General features: G+C 42.3%; 1 protein-coding gene across 2 annotated transcripts in view; it reads left to right on the forward strand.

The window, feature by feature from the left end:
* Nucleotides 1-22,609, forward strand: part of LOC142378781 (talin-2) — an 81,903-nt gene that overhangs the window by 36,821 nt on the left and 22,473 nt on the right. For both annotated transcript variants that reach the window (XM_075463664.1, XM_075463673.1), the window contains 31 exons: nt 1,292-1,419; nt 1,640-1,703; nt 1,823-1,927; nt 4,388-4,543; nt 5,426-5,527; nt 5,759-5,835; nt 6,676-6,856; nt 6,956-7,069; nt 7,184-7,292; nt 7,927-8,135; nt 9,937-10,035; nt 10,654-10,821; nt 11,536-11,670; nt 11,792-11,951; nt 13,817-13,983; nt 16,123-16,251; nt 16,922-17,035; nt 17,335-17,448; nt 17,830-17,964; nt 18,350-18,478; nt 18,688-18,790; nt 18,985-19,193; nt 19,474-19,593; nt 19,776-19,973; nt 20,070-20,209; nt 20,384-20,477; nt 20,664-20,753; nt 20,865-20,987; nt 21,089-21,232; nt 22,020-22,181; nt 22,458-22,598. In XM_075463664.1, the coding sequence (XP_075319779.1) occupies nt 1,292-1,419; nt 1,640-1,703; nt 1,823-1,927; nt 4,388-4,543; nt 5,426-5,527; nt 5,759-5,835; nt 6,676-6,856; nt 6,956-7,069; nt 7,184-7,292; nt 7,927-8,135; nt 9,937-10,035; nt 10,654-10,821; nt 11,536-11,670; nt 11,792-11,951; nt 13,817-13,983; nt 16,123-16,251; nt 16,922-17,035; nt 17,335-17,448; nt 17,830-17,964; nt 18,350-18,478; nt 18,688-18,790; nt 18,985-19,193; nt 19,474-19,593; nt 19,776-19,973; nt 20,070-20,209; nt 20,384-20,477; nt 20,664-20,753; nt 20,865-20,987; nt 21,089-21,232; nt 22,020-22,181; nt 22,458-22,598 (4,119 nt within the window). The remainder of the gene's footprint in view (nt 1-1,291; nt 1,420-1,639; nt 1,704-1,822; nt 1,928-4,387; nt 4,544-5,425; nt 5,528-5,758; nt 5,836-6,675; nt 6,857-6,955; nt 7,070-7,183; nt 7,293-7,926; nt 8,136-9,936; nt 10,036-10,653; nt 10,822-11,535; nt 11,671-11,791; nt 11,952-13,816; nt 13,984-16,122; nt 16,252-16,921; nt 17,036-17,334; nt 17,449-17,829; nt 17,965-18,349; nt 18,479-18,687; nt 18,791-18,984; nt 19,194-19,473; nt 19,594-19,775; nt 19,974-20,069; nt 20,210-20,383; nt 20,478-20,663; nt 20,754-20,864; nt 20,988-21,088; nt 21,233-22,019; nt 22,182-22,457; nt 22,599-22,609) is intronic.

Below are 22,609 nucleotides of genomic sequence, written 5' to 3' on the forward strand. Positions count from 1 at the left end.
TAGTTTCTCTACTGAAAGCAGTTAATGACTGTTGAAGCAGCAATTTGCAAGTCTCAAGAACAAAGGCACTCCGGTGCAGTTTTTTGGTGCCTGCCACCAAATCAGATGTATTCAGTGGTGTTGACGACAGTTCAAACACTCATTTGGCTGAAGTGTTCTCTCCTGCCAGTTCAGGATGCCACTTCAAAGCAGAAGACACAGTTGCGAGAGGATCTTCTCTGAATGCTTTGGGGAAAATTTACAGGTTGATTTCTCATGAAATGCGTTTTGCTCTTCATCTAAAGCACAATAATCTAGACCAACCAAATCTGACACCAGGCTAATACAACACAGGCATATTCTTATGTCTGTGTTGAACAATCATTCACAGTAAAAAAAAAAACAAAAAAAAACTAATGAATAAATAAACTCCTCTCTCAGATCTATTTGCAGTCATATAAGATTTGACGTGTGTGTTGTAGAGATGGTTCTTCATATAAATGGAGGCGGAAAATACAAAAAGCATCAAGTCTGCTGCTCTCATGACAGTTTGGCAGGTGTAAATACAAAGCCGTCGCTATTCTCTCAAGGTGTGGGTGTCCAGCAAAGATCATTTCAACAGCACAGTTTGGTTATCTTAGGAAGTTGAAAAGCATTCAAGGATGGCAGCATTACAACTGCAGATATAATCTCTTCAAGTTGCAAAAAGATGATCCATGAGTCAGTTCAGTCGAATGTTATTCTGAATAAGTGTAGCGTTTAGTGAAGAACGACTAAAGGGGAATTGCAGTTCAGCATGTGCTAGTTTTCCACAAAGCAAAAGTCCAATCAAGGCACTTTGTGGACCCAGTCCAAATCAACAGCTCAGTGCTATGTTGGTTGAAATACAAAGAAAAACAAAAAGTCCACACCAAAACCAAAATGGTGGCATGATGGAGGTGGTATCATCATTTTGGGCTGCCTTGTCAGGACCTGAAGGCCTTGAAGCCACATCGTGGAATGACCAAGCTTTGAGTCCTGACCTTAACCCAACTCAGATGACACAAAGACCTACCAGGACATCCTGGAAATGCCAATGGCCTAAAACATTCCAGTATTGGTAGTGAATGAAGATCAGGCTTTTTTTTTTTTTTAGTAATCAGTTAAAAAAAACGAATCCTTTCAGTTTGACGCTCGATGCAGCCGCCACAATTTGCTGGTACACGTGTGTTTCTGGGATCATCAAAAGAAAATTGCAGAGGATGCAAGACGTGAAGCAAAGCCTTTCCCATCTCGCTTTCTTTTGTTTGTAAGCATTTCATTTATCTTACAGGCTCGAGATGATATCCTAAACGGTTCCCACCCGGTGTCATTTGACAAGGGCGGTGAGTTTGGAGGCATTCAGGCTCAGATCCAGTTTGGACCTCACATGGAGCATAAACACAAGCCTGGATTCTTAGAGTAAGCATTTGTCTCATGAAGCAATTTCTCTAAGGTGACACATGGAGATTGATCATGCATATTGATTCATGTTTGTCAGATAGGACGCATGGGATTGTCACTTGAAAAAAAAAAAAAACATAATTAAATGGATTCTGCTTTTTGTTTTTGGCAGAAATATTAGTGAGCTTCTATTTTTTCACTGAATTTCAGCCTCTCACAAGTTTAATTTCTTTTCCAGTCTGAAGGAGTTTCTTCCCAAAGAGTACATAAAACAGAGAGGAGCAGAGAAGAAAGTCTTCCAGGTTTGTTCATCATGTCTTTTTTTTTTTCTTCCATTCATCTTTATTTTTTTATTTATTTATTTATTTTTTTAACAAAGGAGCATAAAGATTTGACATGAAAAACAAAATCTGATGTGCAGGAACACAACAACTGTGGAGAAATGACGGAGATCGAAGCTAAAGTGAAATATGTCAAACTGGCGCGGTCTCTGCGGACGTATGGCGTCTCCTTCTTCCTCGTCAAAGTGAGTGGAAAGTCGTACGTTTTATCTTTGTGCTTTTACCAAAACTTTTTTTATTTTATTTTTTATTATAGGACCATTTCATTTAAAGAGGAGGTTTTTTTTTCCACCCTTCTCCCCCTGCAAAAAAGTTCTTTCTTGCCTTTGATAATGTTAGTTTTTAATGTGGAAGCAGATTTTAAGAATTAGCTGAACAGCAGTCGGAACTTTTTATCTCCACAGTGTGAAAACTGTCCTCTGGGCTTGGTGTTAACTGGATAAAGGGGTTTATAGCAGAAGCAGCGGGTGGGGGAAATTGTCTTTGTCCATTTGAGTTTTCGAAAACTTATGTCGACCTAAAAAAAAGTGTTTATTTTTTGGGGGGGGAGCTATTGTGCTTTCTAAAACTAAAATCTGCCAAAGTGACTTGGTCAAATGAGTCGCAGTCGCCAAAGGAATGAGCCCTTTGAAGATTCAGATGCCACACGTTTTCATTTGTACATCTCCTGCATGTTGGACTGGCTCACATATTCAGAAACACACACACACACAAGCAGCACCTCCTCTGCAGGCAGTTCAGTGTGTTCCTGGAGGGAAACCAAAAGTCTGTGCGGCTGAGTGTGGCTCTGAGATAATTTCAGAGGGACTGGATGGAGGAGGGGTGGGGAGGAAGGGTGGGGGGGGGGAGTGAATGAGACGTTCTGGGAGACATCATACAGGTAACCCGTTTAAAGTTGCTCAGCAGAGTGAGTCCAACTGCCAGCAGATGCCAGCTGTTTGGAACAATTTGCTGATTTTCAGTGCCTGTGGAACTGCTGTGACGAGAGTGACGGATTACTCTTTTTATGTGTGTGTGTGTGTGTGTGTGTGTGTGTGTGTGTGTTATAGAAAGGACATCCTGTAAGTCATGGGACGCATCCCTGACTGCATAAAGCGCTTTCCTGGCACCTTTAAGTTCACTGCCCACTCTGCCTTTTATTCCTACTAAGAATATCACACCAATCCTAAACAATATTTTACCCACCTGGTCATGGTCCTGTGTTCCCCTTGATCAGTTTGACATCATATGTCTTCCCCTTTGTTCCATCTGCGATCCTTGATGGTAATCCATTGGAGCAGAAATAGCTTACAAAATAACCCTGGAAAGAATGCAGGCTGCAGCCTCTAACCTATGACCCTTTTGAGGCCCCAGAAAGTTTACAAGCCCTGCAGGACTATCGCACACCTCACCTCTTTGCCCTCATGCCACAGCCCATCACGTTCTTTCCATCTTCCTCCTAAAGTTGCATTTGCTCAGTTCCATACGATGGGAAAATAAAAAGAATTCTTGCAGTTTAGTGAGTGCCTTAGTGAATGTAGGGGGGAGTTTAGGAATCACTGGCAAGGTGGTAAAGACGTGCTTCAGATATAAGATTTAAATTTCTAGCAAGGAAAAGTAATCCTTTTTTTTCTTTTCTGCATTGGTTAGATGGATGAATGCCCATCCTGACAGATCAGCACGGCAGAAAAATGAGGCTTTCATGCTGTGAGCGTTATGACTGACATTTTTTTGTTGCTGGGGTTGTTAATCTGTGCTGCTCTTTCAATGCCTTTGATTCTCGTAATACCCACAGCGGGCAGAGGGATATGAGAATGAATTCAAATTAATTTCGGCCATGCTTTTCCCTGAAGGGAATAAAACTGACATTTAAGTGCAATGTGCAAGAATGTATCGCAACATTTGAAATTCCAGTGATGCTCCACCACAGCCTCTCACAGCGGGAAGTTAAAACGTGCTCAACCAAGAGCCCAGGGTGTTGACTCGACTCTTAAACTCCTCACAGCTTCGTTGGCAGAGTTCCCACCCTGCAATCCTCAAGACCTAAAGCCCCTCAACATCCAGGTGTTGGACTCCATGTTAGGCAGGTGGTTTTAATGTTTTGGCTGTTGCACGTATGTTCTTAGTAAGGAAAGCAGGGTCGGGACATGTTGAAAACCTGAATACAGACAACGTAGGACAGATATTGTAAACATGTGCATAAAAGATGTAGTTACTATTTATGAATACATCGTTGGGCCTGGAGGATCTGACAACCTTTAAGCCTCATGGCCCAACCAACTCCATGCATTGATTGTCAACAAGAGGAAAGGATACAGACCGTACACCCAGCTGCTCTTGACATTTCATAGTCGCATCGGTCCTCCACGACAGTGTTGCTTTGGATTGTTGAACCCGTTCCTTACAATTCAGTCCTTATTTGCTCAAACAAGAGGAATATAAATGTTTTTGTTCCCATTTAATATTTTCTTTTCTCAAAGTAATCAAACACAGAGGTTCTGTTCTGTGAAGTTTTTAATCTAACGACTATTGCAAAGCTGATCTACTTGCCGTTGGTCCTTTAATAATATGTTGCTTTGGTCTTTGTAGTTTTGCTCCCTTTGTCTCTTGTGTAATGTCTGATGTTCTGTGCTGGCATCTATGTGTGTTTCGTTTTGCTTTTGTAGGAAAAGATGAAGAGTAAGAACAAGTTGGTGCCCCGGCTCTTGGGCATCACCAAAGAGAGCGTGATGAGAGTGGACGAGAAGACCAAAGATGTGGTTCAGGAGTGGCCACTCACGACCGTGAAGAGGTGGGCAGCGTCGCCCAAGAGCTTCACCCTGGTAAGACGCACATACTTTACTCTGCACTGACTTCAAAGACCGGATGAGAAAACCTGTGATGAGCGAGCAGCCTTACACCACATTGATCAGGGGGGAAAAACACTTCCAAATGTTTCTCCTAATTTTGTGGTACTGCTGCTTATTGTGGGGCTTTCATTACTTCTCCTAACCCTGAATGAGAGGCTTACAATAAACAGAATTATAGAACTACACATCAGAGCTCAGCCTATGTCTTTCCCTTATGGCCTTCAGTGTTGAACAAGCTACTCCCTGTCAATATCTGTCTCTGCGTCAGCACCCAGACTCAAGCAACAACATGGGTTTTAATCTTGCGGAAGATCTGTCACGATCAAATTAACTAAACCTATTTCCTGGAGGCTAATTCATTCATTGGAGTGCTTTTCTGTTTAGTACGTGCATTTTTGTGATCTTGATTTGTGGATTAATTTGCTGTTTACGTGCAGAAGCAGGCGTATGCGTACTGTGAGCACAGTTTGATCATTTCAGAGGCAGTATGGGCCTTTGTTTAAGGTTTTATGTGAGTTATGGCCAAGGATGCAGGCCTCTCTGTCTTTAACATTTTCCTTTTTATCCAGAATTTGCTGAATATGTGTTTAACTGGAAGCTGTAGCAATGCTCAGCTGACAGGAAATTGAACGGTTTTCTGTCGTAAAGTCTACCATAAGATTGCTCTGGGGTTAATCTGACTCTCTCCGTGCAGCAGCAGCTTGATGTCAACTAACACAATGTGTGGTGTTCATCTGAGACTAGCTGTCTCCATGGATTCACATTAATCCTCTGAGTAAATCCCGGACTGTATACAGTACACTCACTGCGCTCAGTCCAGCTCAAAATGCATGTTTCTGATGGAACCGTTTTTAGGACTTTGGGGAGTACCAGGAAAGCTACTACTCGGTGCAGACCACTGAAGGGGAACAGATCTCCCAGCTCATTGCAGGTTACATCGACATCATCCTCAAAAAGGTAAGATATAGATGTCTGCAGACACTAATGAATCCTAAAGATTCAATATCCTGAGATGCATTCTCAGAGATGATGCTTGATAGACCTGTGTCTTGTTTTATGTGGCTGCAGTCAGATAAAAATAAGTTCAGGGAAGCTGGGCTCATGTTATGTAGGTAGCTATAATAGCTGACCTTTTGTATTTATTATTATTAAGTTTTTATTAATCACCGAGCTCTGTTTCTCTTGCAGAAGCAAAGCAAGGACCGCTTTGGATTAGAAGGTGATGAGGAGTCCACCATGCTCGAGGAATCCGTATCCCCTAAAAAGTATGTAGAACAAATTAAACTAATATGCATAGCATGTATTTTAGTCTTGTCATTCAGACTTTTTGTGGATTACCTTTTATTCCTGGCTTTATATTTAGGCAGTACAGTATTGAGTCATATTGTGATGCATTGACTATAAGTACGGTTGCAACGTACAAAGCTGTCTCATATTATTCTAACAAAACACCAAATATGGTTTTTATTTCCTTCTTTCTGTCTTTCTTGAACACAAGTTCACACATCCATCTTCTCAGGCTTTATTTTGCCACAGGAACGCTTCCTCAGCTGGACTTTATCCTGAGAGATAATCATTATGTGAGGAAATTTTGTCACTGAACAGACGAGGGCTCTATCTGTACATTTCCTGATTAGATCTGTATTTCCTCATTTACCCATGGTGGGCTCTCAGATTGTAGCTGAAGCTCTCTTCCTGTCGAGCCTCGGCTGAAATTGCTTTCCTGCTTTCAGCTACTTCTGTGTGTAATATATATTTTTTTCCCTTTCTATTTTATCTGTGCATGTGCCAAAGCCAGAAGTCTTTAATACAGCAAGGACATAGCAAGCCAATCTCTTAACAGCCTTATCTGAAGCAAAATAAAAACAAACCTTTTTCTTTTGAAGTCAGTATACTCTGTGTTAGTGGTTCGCTGTCACAAGTGTGCTGCCTTAATGCTAAATGTGTCCTATAGAAACACTAACACTGCCAACAACCAGAAACGGGGTGACTTTGTGGCTCCGTTTTTGGCTTGTTTTTTTCTAGAAAGCATGTGTATGATTTTATTGTTTCCTGAATAATCAAGATAATGCTCTGTCGACATCTTGCCTGTTATACACTTGCAGGTCCACCATCCTTCAGCAGCAGTTTAACCGTGTTGGCCGGGTGGAGCACGGCTCAGTAGCGCTGCCAGGGGTGATCCGCTCCGGCTCCATCGGCACTGAGTCGCTTAGCATGGGCACCATGCCTTCCCCTCAGCAACAGATCACAATGGGTCAGATGCACCGTGGACACATGCCACCACTGGTACAAAACATGGGGAGAGATGCAGTTTGACGTTTGATAAATCACATGAGAAAATGTCTGTATGTCTGTATTCTAATACAATGTTCTATTTGCGCGTAGAGTTCAGCTCAGCAAGCTCTGATGGGAACCATCAACACCAGCATGCAAGCTGTACAGAAGGCCCAGATCGACCTGGGAGAGGTTGACAACCTCCCACCACTGGGACAGGACATGGTACTGTACACGGCACACATACACCTCACCTACATGCTCATGAACTTATCTGCCACACATTACATAGCACTACACTTTCACTTTCAGTGATTACTATTTGTGATGTCTGTTTAGGCATCCAAGATGTGGATTCAGAACAAGATGGACGAGTCGAAACATGAGATCCACTCCCAGGTGGACGCCATCACTGCAGGGACAGCCTCTGTCGTGAACCTCACAGCTGGTCAGTGGCTCTGTTGTGCCTCAGCATGGCCTTTCCTCTTTCTTTTAAGGGGCGTGAATCGGTGTGTGCGCCGACAGGGTATCGATTTACAGCAGTTTTCAGGAAACAAAAAGATGGATCGGAAATCTCACACCACATCACAGTTGACGTACACATAGGTCGTGTTGGTGTTGCTTGATTAAATTTTGACGAATTAAAGTCTTTTAGTAACCCTTAATTAAGGCGTTAAGGGTGTTCAGACTTAAGCCCACACTTTTACAAGTGCATTTTTGGGGTGCCATGTTCTGCAGTTAAAATTACTAGGCCAATTACTAAGGTTAAAGTAGAACTTTTCCATTAGCCTGGTGTTCATTACCATCACTGTCGAACCCATATAAAGTCTAATAGTTCCCTTAAATCCTGCTGTGGTTTGGAGAATGTTGGCTGGCAAAAGCGTCGACTTGCTCCGCTCCATGCCCCCAAGTTTTTCTTGCCTTGCTTTTGATTTCCATCCCCTTAAACAGATTCCTGTGTTTATGCAATTGAATACAAATACTTTTGACTCATGCTTGAATGAGGCGGGAAATCTTGAGACGACTTCCCCTTTACCTGATCTGGTCTCTTATATCTGGTACGTTTCTCCTCTTTCTCTCAGGTGATCCCACCGATACAGACTACACAGCTGTGGGTTGCGCTATCACCACAATTTCCTCCAATCTGACTGAAATGTCAAAGGGTGTAAAACTGTTGGCTGCACTGATGGAGGATGATGTAGGAGGAGGTAACGACTTGATGAAGGCTGCCAGGACACTTGCAGGGGCCGTGTCTGATCTGCTGAAGGCTGTAGAGCCGGCTTCTGGAGAGGTGAGCAAAGCTACCTCCAACTCTTGAAATCAATTCAGCTCTTTTCTCTCTCTTCATTTTTTACACATTGCATCTGTTAGAAAGATGATGTCAAGAGATGTGACCTATGGACGGTCTTTGATGTTGTAAATTGCAAAAAAAGTCTGCCGGATGTGATGGGTGGTATTAATCTAGAGAGAAATATGTGAAGGGAAGACCAGAAAAAAGGGATGGTTCATGATGAAGAGGCAAACCAGTTGAAACAGACGAGCTGAGGTCATCACAACTGTTTCAAATTCCAAGCAACAAGAAAACAGTCTGACATAAAAGCTTAAACAAAAAAAAAAGTAGAAAGTTGTCAAACTGCAAACCTAAAAGGCTAATTCGATATGTCACATATCTGATTTTATCTTGATTTACAAGTTGTCTTCTTTTAATAATTCTGTCTCTTTCCTGGTCTTAAACGTCTTTCACTTTAGTTCTGTCATACTGTATTAATCCCCAGGAACAGTTTATTATCATTAAAGACTGTATAGTTATGGATGGATAACAAAAGGAAATAAAATCCTTTGAGAAACCTTTAGGGAAGTTGAAGTGTAGCAGACAGAGATATGGTTGAAATCTGGTACACACACAGCACCGGCAGATAATACAGGTGAACGGTCTTGGTAGACGAATTGGACAGGAACTCACAGCCAACGATGATCAACAGCCAGTCTCTGTGACATGTTCATCTGTTAACGAGCACTGAAATCACTTCTCCTTCACTTTTACCTCACTGTCTGCCGTCTGTGTCACCCCATATAGTCAAAAAGCTGAGTAGAGAGGTGTTTGATTTGTTCCTGCAGCCATGTTTCTGTGTGAAAAAAAAAAAAAAAAAAAAAAAAAAAAACTTGCCATCCTGATATTCCTGCTGTGCCTTTGTCAGGGCTCCAAGCTCATCCATTATATCTGCCAGTGATCTCATACTTCCCATGATGATCATGGGTAGAAATAGTTTAAATGTCCTCCTCTCTCCATTTTGTTCCTGCTCTGCATCCTTGACATCTCCTCTTCAACTCATCTTGATTTGGGGTCTTATTGCAGGCATTAGTTGGGCTTTGGAAAACTCCATCAGCTGCTCCGACATTCAAACAACTTTCCCATTGTCATGGATATGCATCTTAACAGCCGCAGTTACTAGTAGAATCCCTCCAGCAGCACAACATCCACACCAGTATAGAAAAGATTTAAAAGATTTGGTGTTTTTACAGAAAAAAGCTCATTGTAAAATCTCAAGAAAATTCAAAGAAAGGAACCATAATGTCCAGAGCTGCTACCGCAGGCTGCCAGCAGTGGGCCGCCATTCTAAAACTACATTTACTTTAATTACTTAAACATGCGCCACTGCTTGACTCCTGCTAAGTAAATTGTGCTGGTGCTCTGAATAATGATCCAAGTTTCCAAGCTCACTAAGGATGCAGAACTGCTTTATATGAATGCTGCAAAGAACAATTACTCATATGCAAATGTAGCCGGCTTTAATGTCCTCACCAAAGCTCGTATAGAGTGTGTTGGTGTTTTAAAGTGATATAATCATTCAGAAGTTAATGTACTGTACCACGCTTGGCTTGTAACCTGCAGACAGCATCTCTTCATCTCAACTCTTGAGCTTTGTCCATATGTGCATTATCTGTGCAGGTGGTTGGAAAGGCACTCTAGTGCAACTGTTAAATTCGTGTGCATAACACACATCTCAAGCTACACGACGGTGCAGGAGCTTTAAAATACAGCCTCCCGTCCATCCTAATGGTTTTCCTCGCGTGTGTTTGTGTGTCCGCAGCCCAGGCAGACAGTGCTGACAGCAGCAGGCAGCATCGGCCAAGCCAGCGGAGACCTCCTGCGCCAGATTGGAGAGAACGAGATGGACGAGAGGTTCCAGGTAACACCTCCGCTTCTCCCTTTTATCATCAATACTGCATTCAGACAAAACCAAATGTGAGAGCTGCCACTCACTTCTTCAAAGTCAAACTGTGACCAAGGAAATGTGAGGGGCATGTGTTGATTTGCATTGCAGCTTTCCTATCTGTTAAACTTGGTTACGTTACTCAGGAGATTAAACTTTTCCTACGTCTCTCCTGTCTCGCACCACACACTGGGGAGTGGTTTGATATTTTAAAGCAATTCTGTAATGAAGAGTTCAGCAGCTGTGCAGTGACTAAATATGTCAAATTTAATGAGATTACACTGTTGGTGCTGCAACTTTGATTAGGTTTATAAAGTTGAGTTAATTTTCGTGTCTTACGCAACTAAACAGCATTGCTTTTCCTGTTAGATATTAAATGGGATTCCAGGTAATTGTCCTATTTCTGTGAAATGTTTGTGGATCACCTCTTGTTTAGTACAATTAAATACAGCCACATGATCCTTTGTGCCAGAGCTGTGCTGAATATTAAACTCCTGTCTTCACAAATTAAATGCTACAGTAATGCTGCCATATCTTGCATCAGTTGCATGAGAATATAATGATGTTTTCAATCCTGACAACCTTTTGTTGCAGGATATCTTGATGAATCTGGCCAAAGCAGTGGCCAACGCGGCAGCCATGTTGGTGCTGAAGGCCAAGAATGTTGCCCAGGTTGCAGAGGACACCGTCCTGCAGAACCGGGTCATCGCTGCTGCAACACAGTGTGCCCTATCCACCTCCCAGCTTGTGGCATGTGCGAAGGTACAAGAACATTTTTTTAAATACATCGAGGTATTGTAACCTCAGGCGTCTTGCGTCCTATCGAACATAAGAGGAGAGTGTCGTCATACAAAAGGTCTCAGATCAGTATTTGTGTATGGATCTTTGGTTGAATATTTCTGTTTTGGATTTAAATATCACAGTTACATCGGTTTAAGGACATCACTTGGGAAGCTTTTGCACGTAATGATTTCCTGTTTGCTGCCTTAAAATGTTATAAGTATCAGTAAGAAGATTTCCCTGTTCAAGATTAAGAATGAACTGCAAGTTACCTGCAGAAGATAAATGCATTTTTAGAGAGTGAATGTTTGAAGATGCCCCAGGAGACTGTAAAATACCCCAGGCATTCATCATTTTATGCATCCCTAATTGTACAACCCACATGCCTCTAATTAGTTTGAATGGCGTCTTGGCTCCCATTCTGAATAGTTGCATTTACTAACCACATTGTCACCTCTGTGTGGCAGCGTGATGAGAACCATTACAACTCTCATTTCCATCTCCTTTGTTAAGTTGCATAACTGAAACAAGGTTTAAGTTGTTGTTTTTCTGATTTAAATGTTCTAACGTGATAAAAACCTTTGAATTCCCCCACAATGTTCTCTTCACACTGATCACGGGGTTGAAATAGTCATTTCCATTATGCTTTTTGATGCTGAATTACATTTCTTGCATTTCAATTTGTGGTTGTTGTAGGTGGTGAGTCCTACCATTAGCTCCCCAGTTTGTCAGGAGCAGTTGATCGAAGCCGGGAAGCTGGTTGACCGCTCGGTGGAGAGCTGCGTCCAGGCCTGCCTCTCGGCAACAGAGGATGGCGAGCTACTCAAGCAGGTCAGCTTGGCTCACGTTTCCTTTTCCTGTTTGGTGTTCCATTTGTTCAGAAGCAGAATTATTCGGAAGCAAACATGTAGTTTAAGAAGTCTATCAATGAGGTGCATTTCACTTCTTCAAGGTGAGCGCGGCAGCCAGCGTGGTGAGTCAGGCTTTGGGAGATCTCCTGCAGCACGTCCGTCAGTACACCTCAAGGGGAGAGCCAATCGGGCGCTATGACCAGGCCACCGACACCATCATGACGGTCACCGAGAGCATCTTTAGCTCAATGGGAGATGCAGGTGAGTCCAAAAGAGAAAGAAGTCTTACTTTGGCTGAACTCAAGGTTCTTGTTTTTGATTATTTTTGCACAGATGAATCAATTTTTCTTTTCATCTTTGGTCTTTTTTAGTCTGAGAGCACAAGTGAAAGCTTGTTGGTAGCGTTGATCATCTGGATTCCGGATCCTTTTTCCTTAATTGATTAAAAAAACAAATAAATAGATTTTCGTTTTAAATTTTCCTTCAATGTTTCAAGGATGTTTTGGATCATTTTTATGCAGCGAATTCTAAAGTGTTCACAAACTTTCAAGCACATCATGAACATTGGCTTGCCACAGCTCTCAGGTTTTTTTAGTTTGAGTTGACGCCTTTTTGTGGGTCTGTGCACATCTCATCCCATCGTCTCCTCAGAGACTGACATGACAGTCGGTTTGAGGTGACTGCTGTCAGCCCCGGGGGAAGCCACAGAGAAAAGCTGACAGTGATGTTAACAAGTCTGACAGTCGAGAAAGAAAGTGATGCACAGAGAATGTTGGGGGCCTGAAGGTCAGCTCAGACGAATTGATTGGCTTTATAGACAAGTTGAATGGCTGCTTGCTCTGCTGAGGTTTCTGTTAATCCAGCCAGTTAGAAAACAGCACCTTTGAACTGGTGTTGTAGGTGTTGGGTGGTGTCACACCAGGCATAAAAAAGTGTAAAACATGGAAAGAGTGAATCTCTCAGCAGTCGAGTGTTGGCAGATCAGTCGGTACACTCTTAAGAATATGCGCTCGTAATTTGACAGAAGAGCGCTTTTGTGAGCATTCACCAGTATTGTAATAACACCAGTGTTATTATTATAGTGGTGGTATGTGTGTGTGTGTGTGTGTGTGTGTGTGTGTGTGTATATATATATATCATAGTGGTATAGCAGTTATTGTGTTCATCTGTAAGAGTGGATGTAATATTAGTGCCCCACACTCATACACATGGGTGCTAAAAATAGCAAATTAGCCAGAACAGTCTCTCACTGATATTAATTATTCGTCAGACCATCTCGCTCAAACCTATTCTCATGTCTCTCTGCTTCCCTGCACCCGTCCATTGTGTATCGTCTGCATAACTGTGATAATTGATGTTAAAATTCTGCAATATCTGACCCAAAGGGAGCATATACAAGTTAAACAGAAGAGGTCCAAGAATTGACCCCTGGGGGACTCCAGTCATGGCCACTCGCTCAGATTCATAGCTGCCAATTGGAACAAAATAACTCCGGCCTTCTAAGTTTTCATCTCTTTTGCCCTAAAACCTACAGACTGAAGGACACATTATATTTGCTGTTCACATTACATTTTAAATGTTGTATTTGTCTTTATTTAAGGATGAATCACCCATTTAAAATATCATCACAATTTTATAATCAGTTACTAGTGAGATGCTCTAATGCACAGATGTTTCTCTCAACCAGAATAAGAATTTAAATCATCCAGTTGCAGCACGTTGCAGTTGCAGAATCTCTCAGCAGTCGAGTGTTGGCAGATCAGTCGGTACACTCTTAAGAATATGCGCTCATAATTTGACAGAGCGCTTTTGTGAGCATTCACCAGTATTGTAATAACACCAGTGTTATTATTATAGTGGTGGTATGTGTGTGTGTGTGTGTGTGTGTGTGTGTATATATATATATATATATATATATATATCTCATAGTGGTATAGCAGTTATTGTGTTCATCTGTAAGAGTGGATGTAATATTAGTGCCCCACACTCATACACATGGGTGCTAAAAATAGCAAATTAGCCAGAACAGTCTCTCACTGATATTAATTATTCGTCAGACCATCTCGCTCAAACCGATTCTCATGTCTCTCTGCTTCCCTGCGCCCGTCCACTGTGTCACCATCCAGGAGAGATGGTCCGGCAGGCTCGGGTGTTGGCTCAGGCAACATCAGACCTGGTGAACGCCATGAGGTCCGACGCTGAAGCCGAGGTGGACGTGGACAATTCGAAGAAGCTGCTGGCGGCTGCCAAACTGCTGGCAGATGCCACCGCAAGGATGGTGGAGGCAGCAAAGGTGAGCAGCACGCCGGACTTGAAGCATATTATGTTGTATAAATTCCAACATTCAAATCTCAAATGAAGTTAAAAGAAAAAGTTTAGTAATTGGGTAAAATGATCAGTTTCAAAAACAATATTTCTAGTAGGTTTTCGGTAGCTGTTTTCAAAGACTTTTTAAATATTTTCATTTAAAGGGCATCTTTAGTTTTAATAGGCCAATGACAACCGTGGCATTTCCTTTAAGACCATTGAACGATCTTGAGGGCTGAGCGCTGCTTCTCTGGTACACACGAAGTGACCTTTTTAGATGACAGCACAGGAGAGAGGCAGTGAGCGGGGCAGGTCAGGGGCCATGTGTGCGTCAATAAATAAGAAAAGACTAAAATTACACTTTGAGGTCTTTATTCTACTTGGTCCTATTCGTGCAGGGTTAAATTTTCAATAGACTGTAAATGTCAAAATATTTCTTAATAAAAATCTCGTGCATAAACTCATCTTTTAATCTAAAAATGCCTTATAGAAACAGGAATGTTTCCTACAAGTAGCTTTATAAGGTAAAAGTCAGCCCCTCCATGGTCAACGCTTTCGCTCAGCTGAACATCAAAACCTGAATTAACTACTTATGAGATCGGTTCAGTGACTTTGAATAAGCAGTCAGCTTTATGGGTTTTTATTCCTTTTATTTCTTTATTTTTTATTCTTTTTCCTCTGTTATAGTCATGATGTAAATTATATATGTGGTTAAATCCCCCTGTGTGGTCTCACAGCATTGACCTTTCTTACTCTTTAACTTAAAGTAGACGCTGCAGACATTTTTTTTTCTTGCCCTTTCAGGTCAAAAACAAGGGCCTTTCATAAGCAACACTGTATGTGTTGATTTGAATGAGCCAGATGGTTTTATTACCCAGTTTTCACGCTCTTCCCTCTCTATTGCAACAATTCTTGGAGCTCTTTTAGCCCCAGTGTATTCTCTCTGCAAATCTCACATATGAGCATACAAACATTTTACCAAACAACTACATAGAGGGAGATGCCACTCTGCTGGCAGTTGTGTAAACGGTGTTAACATTGTGGCGACCAGTGTTAATTAACTAAACACAGGAGTCAAGTTTTAATTAATTTGTACAAAAGCCCATCTAATGCTGCGATTATATTGCAGTTTAACAGAGATCTTTGCTGCGGTAAAGCTTCCCCGTGTAAACTTCAGGGTCACTCTGCGAAGACACTGAGGTAGAGGGTCGACAGTCAAATGAAATGCAAAACTTCCAGGACTCAGCTGAGCCCACGCTGCTTTTAGAGTCAATGTCCATTCCGTCGTACGGCTCAACATTTCAGCACAGAGAGATTGAGAATGAAAGGCTCCAAACCTTTTCTTCCCACAATGCTGAGGGGCAGACAGAGCTTCGGCAGTCATCTCATCCTGCTCTATCCAAGCTATCCATCTGCTATCTCTCCCCATCAGTCTCATTATCTGTCGACTGAATCGCACGCTGATATTAATAACTCCCCTCTTCCACCATGAAAATTAAATGATGCCCTCCAGCTGGTTAGTCGAGTTTGAAGTCAGAATTATCACAATCACAGCTGTATATTTATCTATATTAATGGATGCTGAGACCATAGCCAGTCGTTGCCTTGGCAGCTAATTAATTAATTTCATGTAGGTTTTCCCTTTTTCTGCTTTTTTTTAAACCTTGTGTCAGGTTCTGATTTGCTTTAGAATAATTGTGATTGTATCTGTTTGGTAGTTGGGTTGAATGTTATCTTAATGACATGAGTTGGCATGCACACCCTCCTTTCTCTGTTGCTGTGGGTGACGCTCCCTCTTAATTAACTTAATAGCTGCAGGCTTAGCTTTCTCTCCCACAGCAGGAGACGGGATTGCTCTCAGAATCGGCCTCTGCAAATCCCTTTTCTTGTTTACACTGCTCCCAAATACATAAAGAAAAAGAGAGGAAGAAAGGAAGAGCCGCTTGTTGATATGAACAAACACAATCTCCCGACATTCAGCCACCAACAAAGAAGTGATTATTTGTGTGAAAGAGCTGCAGTTTAAAGATTTTTATCCATTGGTTTAGTCGTGAACGTCTCTCCCCAATCTTACACCAGCTCACACTGCCCTTAGTATCTGCTGATCGGTGCGTATGTTTCTCAGGGTGCCGCAGCATACCCAGAGAATGAGGACCAGCAGCAGAAACTGAGGGAGGCTGCCGAGGGACTGCGTGTTGCCACCAATGCTGCTGCTCAGAACGCCATCAAGAAGAAACTGATCAACAGACTGGAGGTCAGCAGTGCCAGATCAGCTGTTACACTTTAACCCCTAGTAGAAAAAAGTGGAATGATGCTATTTCCCCCAGAATTGAGATGAAGATGAACACACACTAAAAAGTGACTTTATCCGCATCTTTAAAGCTGCATTGTAGACAGCAAAATGAAGGTGTTACATGGCATCAAAGCTCTATGAATAAGTTTATTTCAGAACCTTTTTATTTATTTATTTATTTATTTATTTATTTATACCACTAAATATTGGGGGTTTAGACCTCTTTTATTTTTCTGCAACTTTTTATTTTGCCTGGCAATGGAAAAATAAGTGAAACTGATCTAAATAGAATGCTTTAAAAAAAAAAATCCTCCTTAACAGGGTTTATGATTGAATCACTACACCTGTTAGTTACTCTACTGTGAACGGTCTATTGTCCTTATTGGGTGATCTGTATTTATATGCATATTTTGTTGTAATATTTATGGAACAGACGTCTGTATCGCAGTCAGAAACATTGAAATATACATTTTTCTTTCCCTATAGATATGTGTCATATTACACTTTAATGGTATTGTCTTGACATCCAGGCTCAAAAGTTTCAGGAGTCAAAGCTACTGGTACCGATAGACGTCTACCATGTAACGCTGTTTTGAATGTGGATGCTTGTGTGGGTCTTAATCTTCCTCAGAATGCTGCCAAACAAGCTGCAGCTGCAGCCACGCAGACCATCGCTGCCGCTCAGAATGCTGCCGCCTCCAACAAGAACACAGCCGCTCACCAGCAGCTGGTGCAGAGCTGTAAGGTGAGCATCAAAGCCGACAGTGAGGGGCCTTTTTACTTTCTGATGTATTCTGTTTTTAGTTCTCTCTTCTTTTAAATCCACTACACTCCATAATATTTTGTTTTTACTCTTTGAACAGCTTTTTTTCTGTTAGCTGCTGTAGGATTTCTGTTATACTGCTGCCTGTAGGATTTGCAGAATGGTTTAAAAGATGTATTTATTTTTCTACTGAGGCTTTTGGGTTGTCTTTGAAGTCTCCATTTTGACTGTATTTAAGCTTGTGTATAAGCAGTGTATATCGGTTTTGTGTGGATGTACAGGCAGTGGCAGACCACATCCCGCAGCTCGTCCAGGGAGTACGAGGCAGTCAGGCCAAATCAGAGGACCTCAGTGCACAACTAGCCCTCATCATTGCCAGCCAGAACTTCCTACAGGTGCAGCATGTTATATCCTCAACATTTCTTATTTCCGTTGGACAAGAGCTTGTTAAAACTTCATGCCCCCAAACTCTCACAAAATAAATGTAGCCCTACATTGAGAACCAGGCTGAAATTATAAATAGTGTTTGTCGTATGGGACCCTTTAAAATAGGCCTGTAACCTCTTTTTGATTTAAGCTGACATTTAAAGAAGCTCCCGTGGAATGTTTTTAATGCTTCAGTACTGTTGGAGCTCCAAAAGTTTTATTCTGATAAAATGCCACCATTTTGTTGCAAAGAGCAACAATTTTTCAAGGTGAATATTTTCAGTTGCCAATGTTCTTTTTCCCTAAAGAGATGTAGAAATAATATACGTGTTTTTTTTCTCACTCGGTAGCCTGGTAGTAAGATGGTGACCTCTGCCAAGTCGTCTGTTCCCACGGTGACAGATCAGGCAGCAGCCATGCAACTGGGTCAGTGTGCCAAAAACCTGGCCACCTGCCTGGCTGAGCTGAGGACGTCTGCGCAGAAGGTAGAGCACAGATGCACGAGGGAGCCCAAGCTGGTGTCATTTTATTGACAAAATCACTTCATCTTACACACCTGCTTTACACGTAAAGATTAATCAGTTTGGCACTTTAAGAATTCCAAAAGGTTTTAGTTTGTCTTTGGTTCTTATGAACCTGGGCAAACATGTAGCCAATGATCCAAACTTGGACAGAGTACTTGTAGTGTAAAAAAAAAAAAGACTTCTGAATCATTTGACTTGCAGCAATAGTGTGATGCATCTTCATTCAGGATGTCTTCTGTTTGGTTTGTGTAGCATGTATTTCTTTTTAAAGTACCACAATATAAAACGACAAAACCTAAGTCCTAATTATTGGAACCGTGAACTGTGATTGATTCTTTGTCTGTAGGCTCATGAAGCCTGTGGCCCCATGGAGATCGACTCTGCACTCACTGCCATCCAGACCTTGAGAAGTGAGCTGCAAGACGCCAAACTGGCTGCAGCAAATACTCAACTCAAACCTCTACCTGGAGAATCCGTAAGTGGTTTCAGCTTCATAAGATTTGCTCAGATTTGTATTCCACTGAATACAAAAACATAGATACGTTTTTGCATTAAGTTCAGGGAAGCAGTGCAAGTGAAACTGCTTACCTTCAGCAGCCTGAAGCAGAACGTGATGAGTTTGTAGCCAGAAATGTTGTTTCAGATACTTTGATCTAAAGCTTCCCTCTTCTCTCTCCACTTTAGTTGGAGAAATGTGCTCAGGATCTGGGCAGCACCTCAAAGTCAGTGGGATCCTCCATGGCTCAGCTGCTCACCTGTGCTGCTCAAGGAAATGAACACTACACAGGTTGGTTATGCAAACATAATGAAGTTTGTAATAAATGTTTTAGTTGCTTCAAATATGTTTTTTAATTCATTGCATTCATCTGTATCTAATTAAATTTTTTACTTGGTACAATAATAGGAGAACACAGCATTGTACGCTGCACTGTGGTAAAGTGAGGCTAAGTGGATGCAGCCTTAAACATAGTATGTTTGCAGGAATAGCAGCCAGAGAGACGGCTCAGGCCCTGAAAACGCTGGCCCAGGCGGCCCGAGGTGTCGCTGCTTCCACCACAGACCCTAAGGCTGCAGCAGCCATGCTGGACTCGGCTCGTGATGTCATGGAGGGCTCTGCGCTTCTCATTCACGAGGCCAAGCAGGCTCTGATATCCCCCGGTGATGCTGAGAGCCAGCAGAGGCTGGCACAGGTGAGAGGGTTCAGCTTTGCTCGGGGGTGTTGTCCCCTCTGCTTGTGTGTCCTTTTTAATATTGCGGGTGGCTCGTGGAAAGCACAAAGGTCACACCATCAAATGTCAGTGCCAAGGAAACTTTGTGCAGACTGTGTGTTTGTGAGAATTTACAACCTCAGATGCACATTCTATTAAACTGCCTCGCTCATCAAGATTTAGTTCAGACTTTTAGCTCAGTCTGGTCACCTTTACTCAACCTTGAAAACTCGGTCTGTTGTGAGCCTGCTGTGTGTTCCAGGTGGCCAAAGCTGTCTCTCACTCCCTGAACAACTGCGTCAACTGTCTGCCTGGCCAGAAGGATGTGGACCTGGCGCTTAAGAGCATCGGAGAGGCCAGCAAGAAGCTGCTAATTGATACCGTGAGTCAGCAGAACTCCTTTTCTTCATCTTTACATGTTTCAACAGCATTGTCCAATGGGAGAAGAATACTGATGTTTCATTTTAGCTTGTGCCTATTCATGCTTTACACAAATTTTGGCTGTGTTGGGTGCAGTTATTCTTCAACTATACCACGAATGTCTCCTATGTGGGCTCTGTTCAGATCCCTCCAGCCTCCAAGTCCTTTCAGGAGGCCCAGAATGAGCTGAACCAAACTGCAGCAGACCTGAACCAGTCTGCAGGTGAGGTGGTGCACGGTTCTCGTGGCTCCAGCAGCCAGCTGGCTGTGGCCTCTGGGAAGTTTAGCGAAGACTTTGATGAGTTCCTGGATGCTGGAATAGAGATGGCTGGGCACACACAGGTCTGTGTCATTATCTGTCAAGAAGTTAAAACTTAAGATCTTTAAACAAAAAACAAGCATTTTCATGAGTTTCTGCTGACAATACTATGGTTTCAGAAAAAGGATGACCAGGTGCAGGTGATTGGTAACCTGAAGAACATCTCCATGGCTTCCAGCAAACTGCTGCTGGCTGCTAAAAGTCTGTCTGTGGACCCAGCAGCTGCCAATGCTAAAAACCTGCTAGCTGCTGCTGCGAGGTAGTACAACTGTCCACATACAGTCCTGAGTCTTTTTGTTGTGTTTTTACCATTTAGTCTGGAAGCAAATACGTTCCTTTCTTATTCCTGCTAGCAGATGCATGCATGCTGAGAAACTCTATCCTTTATCCTACAACTTGAAGGATTTCTGTCCTCTTCTTGTTTGTGTGTCAGAGCTGTAACAGACAGCATCAACCAGCTGATCACGCTGTGTACGCAGCAGGCGCCCGGCCAGAAAGAGTGCGACAACGCCCTGAGAGAGCTGGAGGTAAACAAAACTTTCATCACCAGGAACACTCAGCAGTCATTTTAACAGAGGCTTGACAGGAGTGTGAAACTAGGCATTTTTCCTGCTCTCTCTCTCTCAGTAGCATACAGATAAAGTGCTTGTTCTCTCACCTGGGTCTAATCAGTTAGAATTTTGTTAAACTCATCTTGCTCATTTATCTTTCAGGCTGTCAGAGGAATGTTGGACAACCCAAGCGAACCAATCAGTGACCTCTCTTACTTCGACTGCATTGAGAGTGTGATGGAGAACTCAAAGGTAGGCCTTAATTAAAACGGCCAAACTATCGGAACACCAGTCACTCTGCACACATGCTTTTCGGCATCTTAATTGTTCTTCTTCCTCTTCTATTGCTGGTGCTCTGTCCAGGTCCTGGGAGAGTCCATGGCTGGTATTTCTCAGAACTGCAAGACCGGAGATGTGTCTGTGTTTGGAAATTGTGTGGGTTCAGCCTCCAAAGCTCTGTGCGGCCTCACTGAAGCTGCTGGACAGGTACAGCGTGTAGATGAACTGCTGAATGGCTCAAACTGTCTTTTTAGTTGGAAGAGATGATACGGATTCAGTGTTGTTGACGAAGTGTCATTTTTCCTTAGGCCTCCTACCTGGTGGGTGTGTCTGATCCCAACAGTCAGGCAGGGCACCAGGGCTTGGTGGATCCCATTCAGTTTGCCAAAGCCAATCAGGCAATCCAGATGGCCTGTCAGAATCTTGTCGATCCAGAAAGCAGCCCCTCCCAGGTATGTTCACTCCCAATCATCCAAAGATCTGAGTGAGTGCATATTATAGCAGGCTTATGTACGACGTGCAGATGTCATGAAGATGTCATTTAAATGGATTTAGACTATTGCGGCTTTATGCTTTGTTGCATTTGAGGCTATCGGATATTCATATATACAGCTTCTTGTGTTAAATGAAAAGACTCAGGAGAAAGATTCAGCCAGTATCAGAGTTTAATGGAGTTCCTGAATTATTTATGTGGATGACTTGATCCTTTTGCTTTGCACACATCCAACTGTTTTGTAACAAGATGCCTTCAGAACTGATCTGAAAGTCTATGTGTTTAACACATTATTGCCCATATTTTTCTCAACAACTCTTTTTTTTTTTTTTTTTTAAAGAACAGCCGTTCGCTTATTTATAAGCTTCCCTCAAAAATAAATTGGTTTCTAGCTCGCCAGCGTTTAGTCAAAGCTCAAAGAAGATTATTTTATGTTAATAGTAAGTATTTATTTCTGAGTAAATAGAAAAAAACTGGGTTAGAAATGGGCATCATGTAGGTGCGAAAGCTAACATTTACTGTATTGACCCTTCCCTTCTCCTTACTTACACTTCCTGTCCAATTCTGCTGTTACTGTCGAATACAGCGAAAAAAGCCAAATTATGATAATCAATTTGACTTATAAAAACCCACAGTGCCATGATTTATATATAAAGGATGGCTGCTGTGTCACCAACAAATCAATGTGCTCTTTTAAGGTGAAGTCTGCATTTCTAATTCATCATTTTGTTATTTATAATGGACAGGTTCTCTCAGCAGCCACCATTGTTGCTAAGCACACCTCGGCATTGTGCAACGCCTGTCGTCTGGCTTCCTCCAGGACAACTAACCCAGTTGCTAAGAGGCACTTTGTCCAGTCTGCCAAGGAGGTGGCTAATAGCACAGCCAACTTGGTAAAGACCATCAAGGTAGGACTTTTTAACTGGCATGCCACAGTGTTGTGATGACTAGTTTTGACACAAAAAGCCTTTGATTGTTGGGGGCAATTTTTATTTTTTATTTTTTATCAGTCTACTGAGGAAATTGTGAAACATTTCTGCTTTACATCAGCCACCAAAATGTCATTTGTCAATTGTCTGTAAGCGATTTGTTTCATTCTTGACTCTTGGGTTTTAAGACTGCAGTCATAGAGATTTGACTTGAATTACGTTCCTCTCATTCAACTTCATATCCTGACTCTCCAGGCTTTAGATGGGGATTTCTCAGAGGAGAACAGGAACAGATGTCGAGTCGCCACGGCTCCACTAATCGAAGCTGTGGAAAACCTGACAACATTTGCTTCCAACCCCGAGTTTGCCAGCGTCCCAGCTCAAATCAGCCCTGAGGTACGTCTATG

This window comes from Odontesthes bonariensis, chromosome 1 (genome assembly GCF_027942865.1).
Source record: "Odontesthes bonariensis isolate fOdoBon6 chromosome 1, fOdoBon6.hap1, whole genome shotgun sequence".
Taxonomy (NCBI): Eukaryota; Metazoa; Chordata; class Actinopteri; order Atheriniformes; family Atherinopsidae; genus Odontesthes; species Odontesthes bonariensis.